This window comes from Coturnix japonica, chromosome 11, assembly GCF_054131305.1.
Source record: "Coturnix japonica strain WE chromosome 11, WE-NBRP24, whole genome shotgun sequence".
Lineage (NCBI taxonomy): Eukaryota > Metazoa > Chordata > Aves > Galliformes > Phasianidae > Coturnix > Coturnix japonica.
Genome location: NC_140673.1, coordinates 4,792,347 through 4,802,893, shown reverse-complemented (window position 1 = coordinate 4,802,893; position 10,547 = coordinate 4,792,347). Strand labels below are relative to the sequence as shown.

The 10,547-nt window shown below is 51.7% G+C and overlaps 1 protein-coding gene across 13 annotated transcripts in view; it reads left to right on the top strand.

Annotated features, from left to right (window-relative positions):
- PBX1 (PBX homeobox 1) overlaps positions 1-10,547 on the top strand; it is a 101,695-nt gene that overhangs the window by 45,250 nt on the left and 45,898 nt on the right. For 2 of the 13 annotated variants that reach the window (XM_085512021.1, XM_085512025.1), the window contains exon 2: positions 814-1,055. The exons of the other annotated variants lie outside the window; for them this stretch is intronic. In XM_085512021.1, coding sequence (XP_085368147.1) covers position 1,055 — 1 coding nt within the window. In that variant the 5' untranslated portion in view covers positions 814-1,054. The remainder of the gene's footprint in view (positions 1-813; positions 1,056-10,547) is intronic. 13 annotated transcript variants of the gene reach the window in all.

Sequence of the window (10,547 nt, the reverse complement as noted above, 5' to 3'; positions counted from 1 at the left end):
CTCTCCGGGCAGGTCCCAGAAGCAGCAGCTGAGCTGGCAGTGGGGTGAGCGGACGGTCCCCTTGGCCACACCACCCGGCTGTGGGTTTTCGGGCTGTTTTTTGATATTCTTTATGGCAAAATAAGCAAATGGCTGTGAGACACGGAACACTAGTTGTGTTGGCAATTATGTTAATAGCATGCTATTAGGCTATGATTCTATATGAGCAATTGGGGAGAAGAAATGCCTTACTGAGAGAGAATGATACAACAGACGTCTGTCTTATTGATATAGCTCCAGAGGAGCTTTCTGCGTAATTACACTCGGCCACTTTTCAGAGGTAGGGGAGAGGCTGCAGCCATGGGATGGAAGGGAGCGTGGCCCCCGGGGGCTGGCCCTGAGGCAGGGATGCCCTTGCAGTGCTGCTGGCAGGGATTTGATACCCAGTGATGACACTGAGCCTCCAAACATCCTTTATGCTCTGATCCTGGGTGGATAGGTCCAGGATAGGTCCTGCCATTGGTGGCCCGGTGACTGCTGTAGGGCATGGCAAAGCTTGGTGAGACCCCAGAGCTTGGTTGCAGTGTTGGAGCCTCGCAGGTTCCTGGTCACAGTTGTGGCACTGATGGAGAGTGGAGAGATGGCGCTCGGGGCTGGTGAGGAAGGGATGAGGTGGGCGGGAGGGAGAGCAGGGGCAGTGAGGGTGCTGCTCCCTCCATCCCGCTGCATTTTCCATACGCTGAGCTTTCTGCGGCGTATCGAATGCAAATGGAGAAAATGCAGTTTGTGGTAAGTGTCCGCTAATAAATAACCTCAGAGTCTTCTCCCTATCAGGCGGTGACATCCTGCATTTCTCTTCCCCGCCGCACCAGCCCAAGACATTAATGATGTGGTGCTCCTTACGGGATGTGCTGTCCATGCTAAGCATCTCCGGGCTCACAAAATGGTGGGAAGGGAGCCCGGCCCCAATGCTGCAGCCCCGGGCAGAAAGGTCAGCGCTGTCCCGGCATCCCTCCGCCCCACAGAGCCGTCTGCTCCAGCTCCCAGTTGCTAGAGGATTTCATTAACCGAATGAAGTAAGAAAATAATCAATTTCAGATGTTCCCAGTGTTTGTGGTAATGGTCTCTCTAACCATTCTGATTAGCCGAGTGAAATGGAATTTTTCTTTTAAATTACAACGCGTTGACATTAAATATAGGCAAACTTTGTGTGTGCAGGGGGGAGGGGACCTGCTTTTTACATCCATCCTGTCCTCCTCCCTCCCTCCCCAGCCTCTGCCTTATCTCGCCATCACTCCTCCCCAGCCCTGCTGAAATCCCCTGTGACTTCTCCCTGCTGCCCACCAGGCCATGATGTTTTTTCCCCTCTGCTTGCTGCAGTGTTTCTGAAGGTTCGGGGTCCAATGTGTTGTAGTGCTTTGGGGCCTGGCCAGAGCCACGAGGTGGGTTTTTCCTCCTCACTTAGGTTCTGCCATGACCCTTTCATCTTTGTGGTTTCCTTCCAGTTCCCTGAGCTCCATAGTGGTGCTGTGTATTAGGGCCAGGCTGGGGCTGTGTCCCCAGGGCTGCAGCCCTTCTCTCACTGCAGGGTCCAATCCCAGCTGTGGGCCGGTTCCGGACCCATTCACCGTGCCTTCCTTCATTGCCCACACTCTCCTCTCACCAACACCCCAAACCAGCCCACAGTGGCTTTTCCATTATTAATATTTTTTTCCTTCTTATTTATTTTTCATGCCTTCCCCCCCACCCCCAACCCTTCAACCCCCCTTATTCCTCACCCGATCAGTGCATGGCTGCAGCATGCTCTCACTATGGCTGTGTGTGTGTGCTCCTGTACCCAGCCCAGTGCTTGCACTTCTCCTTTTGATAAGCTGTCATCCCCGGGCCCTGAGCAGGGATTTGATCAGAGCACTCTCTCGACCCCGTGGAAGACATTAAACACCCTCCCAGACCCTTTCCTCTGCCTCCATCTCTGAACCTTTCACTCTCCTTTAATGAGAATTTCTCCTAATTATTTCAGTGGCTGCAGCACAGGGACCGCAGTGTAGTTAGATCTTGATACCGGGACGTGACTGTTATGCTGATAAAGGCAAAAGATCAATAATTTAGGCCCTGGCGTTAATGGCAGAGCTGAGAGCTTAAGTGTCTGTATTCAGGTTCAGTCCTGAAGATTCCAGGAGTATTAATGGTTTCCAGAGGAATTCCCCCCCTTCCCCTCCACTTGTGCTGCCCTTGCTTTTCCCCCAAGTCCCGTGTCTTTCTAAAAGCCCCTTTTCTTCGTGTTTGCTTTCATTTTTGCATTCCCTTTGCAGCTTCCCCATCATTGCACACCCGCAGCTGCTCTGCTCTGCTTTCCACTTGCCCTGGAATTGCCCTCCTGCTTTTGGGCTGGTGGTGTGTTAGAAAGCAAAGTGGGGGGGGAAAGCATTAAAGGGCTGAAAAATAACAACCAATAAAATGCACAGGAGAAAAGCTGGCTTTGGAGATGGCAGCACTGACCCTACTCTGGAGCTGAGCCATGGGTGTGAAACGCTGCCTCAAGCCACTGATGGTATTTTCTCTCCCTATGCAGTATCCCTGGGCTGCCTGGATTGTGCTTGGATGCCCAGGGTGGCACGAGAGGAGTTTGGTGGGACAATAAGGGAGAGGGGTGGGAAACATTAACCAGTTTTCCTGGTTAAGCACTTTCCTCCTTGGCTTTTTTTCCCTAGTCTGTTAGTACTCGAGGATTCAGGAAATACTGAGTTGATTTGAAAGATGACAAATGATGAAGGGAAATTGGGGGATAAAGACTGTTATTTAGCCACTAGCGGCGATGCCTGGGAAACACTGTTATATGCATTAGCTGGTTAATGGGAATTTTGCCTGGGTTATCTCCATCCTGATTAGGGGATGGATGCTGGGGGGGCTCAGATTTCACGACCTTTTGGTCCATGTGGTGGTCTATGGTGAGCATGAGGGGTTTCTTGGGGTGACTCAGCACCTCCTGTCTCAGGTGCACAGGGTTTGAAGAGCTGAGCTCTTCTGGTTTCCATCTTTTCACTTTCAGCAGAGGGTCCCATTGGCACTAAAGAGACACTGTGCTCCTTTGCATCCCTGTGCCCTGGCTGGGCTCAGGCAGGCAGTGAACGGGAGCTCAGCAGGACAGTGCTATGGTGCTCAGTACAGCTGGCCTCTCCTGTTCAGCTTGCGTTGGCAGGGCAAGCTGGAGTATAAATTAGTTTTAACTTATTGTAGTCACTGAAGTATATAAATATAGCTGGAGACATGCAGGGAGAACATCTGGCCAGTGGAACAGTGTTTGCTGGCTTTCGTGTGACTGTGTTGTTTGGAGTTGGGAGCGAAGAACCTTTAAAAGTGAATTTTTTCAAGGAACGAAAAGGGTTGAAACAACATCTGATTCCACTCTGTTTGCAGATATTGATATGTACGTGTCTATGTATGTGTGAGTCAGTTCCCTACTGGTGTTGATCTGCTGCTCAGGCCAGGAGCTTGAGCACCATCTTTAAGGTCTCTTCTTGCTTTTCCTGGTGGGTCTCAGCTTCTTCTCCAGGGCAAGAGGTTTTTCCATTGAGGGCAACGAGGCACAGGCTGCCCAGGGTGCTGTGGGTGCCATCTCTGCCTACAGCCAAGGTCAGGCTGGATGGGCAGTGAGCACTGATGGAGCTGTGGGTGTCCCTGCTCAGTGCAGGGAGCTGGACCAAATTTGCAGAGTCTCAGCAAAGCTTCAGAAGCCATACAGGACACACACAAATAGCTGTAGTAGATTTTATGGCCACCAGGATGTTGGTAGTGAGCTAAAGGAGGATTCCCAAAGCTGTGCTGGTATTTGTTGTGGGTAGCCCTGGGGAGCGGGTATTTGTATCTGAAGTGTTAATGGAGAGGCTGAATTGAATCGTGCGTGCTGTCGGGGGAGCGGTGAAAGCCATTTACAAAAGAAGCCAAGAGAAGATCAGTGGAAATGCACACAAACCCCTAAAAGTCCCAATGTGACGCCTGAATAATCGCCCATTTGTCTGGGGAAAGAGATTAATCCAGCCAGGGTTGAGTTTAACAGGATTATTGAACGTGGGAGGGGGGACAGAGGCGGGGAACACCCTGGGATTTTCCATACTGCTCCAGTCCATGGATCTGCCATTTCCAGGAGCCCCAACACGGCTGGGAAGCTGTGGGGTGAAGGTGACAGCTGGGTATGTATGGGTTGGCTGTAGTGGGGTATCTGGCCTTCGTTTCAAAGCAGAGATGGGGGCGTGGGAGTGGATGTGATGTATGGATGGGGTGTCTCTCTTTGGAAAAGCCAAGGCAGGGATTTGGGAGGCGCTGCTGGGATGGACACAGCCCCTGTAGCCTCTACAGGAGAGCACGAGACTTGTGATGAGGCCAGGTGAGCCATCAGGGATGCTGATGAAAGCCTGTCACAAGGGGTCCTGAGGGCAAGGAGCTTTCTGTCCTTTGGTGTTTTGCTGCCTGGTAGCTCTGATCCCAGCAGCTTTCCCGTCTTAAGCTGTTTTTTAGGCATTAATGTGTTTTCTCCTTTAAGGAGCTTTTTGCTCTCAGAAACAAGCAGGCACATAGACAAGCAGGGAGACAGTTCTGCTGCCTCTACAACATTCCCACAAAGCAGATCACACAAAGTAAAGCGAAAGGAGGAATGTTTTTATGGTATCGCCTGCATTTATGTGGAGATAGATAGGGGCGTGTGTCTGTGTGTCTTTGTGCATGCTTTGTAATACAAAGCAACCCCAGAGCTGCTGATGCGCTCTCAGATACCGGAACCTCTTTTAATTCTGTCCCTTGTGTCTGAGCAGAGAGTTTGGTGGGAGCAGGGGCTGGAGCTCCACTGTTCCTTTAGGGATGTGTCAGTGTATTTGAGGGGAGGGGTGGTGAGAAGCAAAACCCTCAGCAGGCACGTAAATGATGTCACTTCTTTTTTTAAAGGCCTCACTTTCCTGTTTCACAGTTTCCATCCATTTAACCCACAGATCAGTTGTAAAAGAACCTGTCATCCAGCAGCACACGTGAGAGCAATAGCAGGGACGTTGCCTTTCCAGCCCCTTTCTCCTCAAGTCACCATGCTCCTCTCCTGCAGCAGGATCCATTTTTCCCTGCTGGTGACAGACTGGGTGGTTTGGTAACTGTTTTGGTTTGGTAACTGTGCCTATGGCAGGGATTGGGACCGAATGATATTTGAGGTCCCTTCCAACCCTAGCTGGTCTATAGTCAAAGGAGAGCTAAGGTGGCAGTGCTGTGTGTGATGTCTGTGTGCAGCAGGTGTTGGTGGGATTTCTCCCCAGTGCCCGTTGAACCCAAGGGAGGTTTTGCACCCTGAGCAGCCTGTGGTGAGGAGTTACTGCAGCTCGGCTGCACTCCTACAGCTCCTTGTAGCTGCAGACACTCCTGGAGCCTGTTTTGCAAGGAGAGCATTTGCGGGTATGAATGAATAGTGTGGTTGCCTTGGCTGGGGGGGCTGCCTGCCCCTGTGCCCCAACCCGCAGCCCCCTGCACTGCACTGTGCTGAGCTGGGGATGAGTGATGGGGGCTCAACAAAGTGTTTAAACACCAGAATGGAAATTAATGTCCCCTCATTGCTGGTGAGGCTGCCAATACATTACGGCAAGCACCTTCCCAAAGTGAAATGAATGTTTGTTTATCCTCATGAAATATACATCAAAACATGTTGGTGGGAGAGGTTCCTAATGAGGGACGGGGCCAGCTTACCATCAATTCCCGGCTGGGAGCAGACGCTGCTCCCTTGCTCTTTCTCTCCTCTTTCCTTTCCTCTCTGGCCTTTATTTCTGAAGCCCAACCTGTCCACAGCTGTGCATCCAAAAGCATTAATACGGCTTTAATGAAAACTCCGCTTGATCTGTCCAAAGATATTGATGAGTGGTCCTCCATCGTATTCATCTTCTCGTTGCGGGAGGAAATGAAGGCAGTGAGTGCATGGGGCTACCGGTGCCACTCGCAGTGCTGGCAGAGCAGCATGGGGACCTCACCACACCAACCTCAGGCACCTTCCCCAGTTCTCAGCCTCTTTTTTGTGACCAGAAAGAAAGCGATCTCTTCAGCTGGACTGCACGGTTAAATTCCAGGCCGGTATTTAACATTTGAATCATTAAGTTGCAGCCAATAAATCCATTACTGTTAATTATATTGAAGGGCCTAACGATCCGTCAACAGTATTCTCCCATTGATTTCCATTCACATCGAATGGGCTTCTCTCTGTGCTGGGGTGTGTGTGTGTGTGTTTGGGGTCTGCTCTCCCCCTTCCTTGCAGCACTGCAGCAATGCAGCGCAGCCGCTCGCCCCGCTGAGCCCGCTCTCCCCACGCACAGAACACTTCTCGATAGGAACAAGCTACATTTCTTTATGGCTTATGGCAAACTGCCTTGATTACTTCTACTGTTGTACCCATTATGTGAATTAAATATGTATTCAGTTGCATGCTGCTTGCGTTGTTATTGCAGGGTGACATATGGTAGTGACTCAATTAGAATGAAACTAGCATTAGATAACCCTTCTGATTACATGCATCCCAGCCCGCTCGCCAGCCTGCCGCCGCTCTGCCTGCTCCCTGCCCATCACCAGGCCATGGGTCTCATCGTCCTCCATCGTCTGCACCTGAGCTTCAGGTATGAGCATCCCGCCTGTGTACTGGATGAGGAGTTTGGATCCCACCTCGTGGCGTCCTATTGCTGCTGGGTTTTACTTTCTTTTGTGATAGCAATGGAATTCTATAGGTCATGTGGGTACCCGAGTGTGGGGGCTGCTCTGCTGTGGCACCACAGTGTTTGGGGGTGTCCTCACAGCAGCAGCAAACAAGGCTCCGGCTTAGGTTGTTGCAAGGTTGCATCTGGCAGGTAAATGCTACCACGCGTTTTGTAAAGGGGAGGAGTTGAGTGGTTGGTGCTGTTTCTTTTCTCTTTTCCTCCATTTAAAGTGAGCTCCAGGTGAGAAATGTCCTACAAACCCAGCCTTGTTGCCTCTCTTTGCTGGGTGGCTTTGTCACTGCTGCCCTCTGGTGCACGCGGTGACCAGGTCCCTGGGGAGCCCTAGCTTGGATCCCAGGGTGCTGGGTTAAAACTGTGGGTTTTGGGGTTTCCTCAGGTACCTCCTGAGCTGCAGAGACCAGCCCAAACCTCATGCATCCTGCAGCTGGAAACTGAGCCTTCCCCTGCCCCACATGTACCTGGAGTTTGGAAACTGGGTCAAAACAGTGACAAAAACCTGCACGCCAAGCTCAGTGGCTGGGTCTGGCTGCCTTTTTTTACCCAAAAGAACTATCTGTGTGCTTGCCAGCAGAGGGATGGGAAGGCCCAGGCTGCTTTACCCTTAGTGCCACTTGAGGTCCTCATGTTCATCAGCATACACAGTGCTGATGCTGAGCCCTCCCTGCAGCTCCCAAATCCCCTGCTTTAATTTTAGAGTTTTTGTGGATTGTTTGTCAGCAAATCCTGACTCCAAAGCAAATAGGAAATGGATTAATGATATATTAACTGCAAGGCAGTTCTGGTGGCAGATCTCAGCCCGCTTGCTGTTTGCAGGCACCCCTGGTGCAGGGCAGCTCCCTGGCTGCACACTGGGGTCAGTGGGATCAGCACAGCATCTCCTCTAGCACTGGGCAGAGGGGCTTTTCAGAGCCCTGTAATGACTGTGCTCAGGGAGCAAATAACACGCTTGTCAGTGACAGGGCTTAGCTAAATACAAATTTTATCTGTGTATGTATATAGCTATTGAGGGATGTTTGTGAATGGAAAATAATAGAGTTCAACCCAAAAAAAAAGCGTTTGTGAGCTTTTCTCACATCAAAGCTGGGAGTTTGGTTTGTGGCTTGTGTTTGTTGTTCATTCTGTGTATTTCTCTTGCATGTTCCCCCTGTAAGTGTGCCTGTATAGGTATATATGTGTACACGTGGGCCTGCATGCGTATTATGCTGTCAGACCTCTGTGGGAAGCTTTATTCTTGCTCTTGCAAGTGGGAAGTTTCTTTTTTCAGAGCAATGAAAGCCCAGAGCAGAACCAGGAGATGTGGCAAAATCGCGGCTTCAGGAGCCCTCATTGTGCATCCCCTTCCAGCCCCAACTCTTAGCCCCAGTCCCACTAACTCCCTGTGTTTCCCTAACGTGAAGCTTAGCAGGTTGCTTGGTGCATTCTCCCCCAGCCTGGTGCTTGCAGGGCGAGCTGCTAGAGCAGGGTCTGGCCCTGTTTCTTTACCTTGCTATCTCTTGCCTTGCTTTCTGCTGGGAGACAGTCAGCTCATACAAATGACTGACAGCAGGCAGTGTCAGGCCTTGGCAGGTGTGTAAACAAAGGAGGGAACAGTTTTCTGCTCTTTCCTTCTTTTCTCTTATTTTTTGGGGGAAAGCCTGGTTTCAAGCATATGGGTGAGGTGCACGTGGTCACATGCATGGCCTCATTGGGGCTTGCAGTGGATCTGATAGGTTTCAGATGGGTCTCAGCATAATTTTGGCACCCTGGGAGCTAAAGAGACTGGGGAGAAGGATAAGCAGGAGGTTATTGCCCATGTTGCATGCTCCCCACCAGTTCCCCAGTTTCCCAGCCCTTTTGTTTCTCACCATCCCACACATTTCCTCCTTCTCTTTGCTGTTTGCAGAGCCTCCCTGCGCTGTTCTCTGAGCTGCCTGCCGAGCTGAGCCCCAGGTCTGCAGGGCTGTCAAGGGCTCTGTCTCTGTCTGATTGATGGGAAAAGTCCTTGTGCATGTATGTTGTCTTTTTCCCTATGAAAAGCACCACCTGAACGGGTCTCTGCTGGTGGAGCCTACTCAGCTCATTAGCTTTAAGCCAATAACTTCATAGTCCTAGCAGAGGAAACCAAAAATAAGGCAAAAAACCCAACACCCAAACAACCCTAAGATTATAATTTGTTAAGGATGCTCAGCCCAAGGGCCAGCATGGCCACAGCAATGCTGCTCCTTCCTGCATAGAGCTGCGTTCAGGGGGATTTCACAGCAGTGAAAGTAGATGGGAAATAACGTGAGGCCGCTAAGCCGGGTGTGGATTATTAAGTGGATTAGCAATTCCTGAGCGGGGGCTCAGGGCCATGGGCCGGCTCTGGGAGCAGGAGGCTGCGGTGAGGCCTGTGTAGCATCGAGGCCCCGCGCCCCAAACAAAGGCCATGGTGGGGGGTTGGTGCAGCGTGTCCCCTCCCCACAGCCCCGGGATGAAAGAGCAGGGTCAGAGGGTTCGGGGCTGGGGGCAGCGGGGCCCTCTTTGTCTGCACAGACTGCTGTTGGGGGAGGAAATTCCCTCCTTCCCTGCATGCTTTCTTGGCACTGCATGCACACGCTTCTTTCTCTCCTCCCACCCCCCCTTTTTTCTTTTCTTTTCTTTTCTTGCTTTCCCTTTCTCTAAAATATATATATATATATATAAAATAAAATAAACCCCCAGCAGAAAGCAAGCTGTGATACTGTCGGGCCTGGCGTTGATGTTATTTATTTTCCTCAGTTGCTGCTCTGGAAGCCCGGAGTTGACAGAGCGGTTTTGTAGAATAGAAACATTATAGACTGTTACTGTCAGAGTGTTAAATGTGATGGATAGAGAAATACAGGAGAGGGAGGGGACTTTATACTAGCCATGTCTGCCGGCGAGGGTGCTCATGGGAGAATAAACCATCCGCATGTAAGAAATGAATGAGGTAATGTGGCGGGAGGTAATGGACTCTCACAACACGCGGAGCAGGGATGTGGTGCTGCCCGGCCTTAACCCTCGCTGCTCTGCTGTGGGGCTCACACCCGTGGGGCCATTGGATGTGCAGGGACCATCAGGGTGCAGTTGCCAGAGCCAGGTGCTCGTTAGCCAAGCCACTCACGCTATATGGGGCACAATGGGCTGCTGCAGCATCCTCTAGGGTATGCTTAGGGCTCTGCTGAGGGTGGCATGGAAGCCTGGCAGCCCCTCGGCTGCCCTTCCTTACCCAGCAGCAGCCATGGAGCCCAGCTCTGTGCTTCAGGTGTTGTACCGGCATCCCAAGGGGTCCCAGGCCATCGCCGTGTGGTTGCAGTGCTCAGGTTGGGTTCCAGCTCTCGGTTCTGGTGTCTGCAGGCAGGCTGAGAGCCCGGCTGCGGGCAGGAGCTGTGTGCTGTCTGGCTCCTGGCTCCGCCTGCATCTCTGAACTCCTCTTCTGGTTCGCATAAATGGCTTTTCCCATCGTCCACGTAGCTATCAAATTGCATTTTGAAGCCTAATGAGCACTTGGTGCTCGTTCCAGTCTCTCCTCGCTCTCCTCATTACAAAGTCTCTCCGCAGCTCCTCTTGTTTTTGTTGCCTTTGCCTGAGCTGTGTGTGCCGCGGCTTTTTGCACCGGGGGGTCACCAGGACACCCCTCTCACAGTGCTTCCTCCTCTGCAGGACGAGGTTGGGCGGCAGCAGCAGGGCCAGCCGGGTACCAGGCCTGCAGCGCTGCCTGCCCCTCGCCTTCACGCTCAGCTGGCCGGCCGCACCAGGTTTGGCGTGGCCAGCGTGTGTGAGTAATTAAATTACTTCCTTGCGCATTTCACCCTCGCTGACTTTTACCTCGCATCTTATCTCCGGCTCACGGAGCTTCGG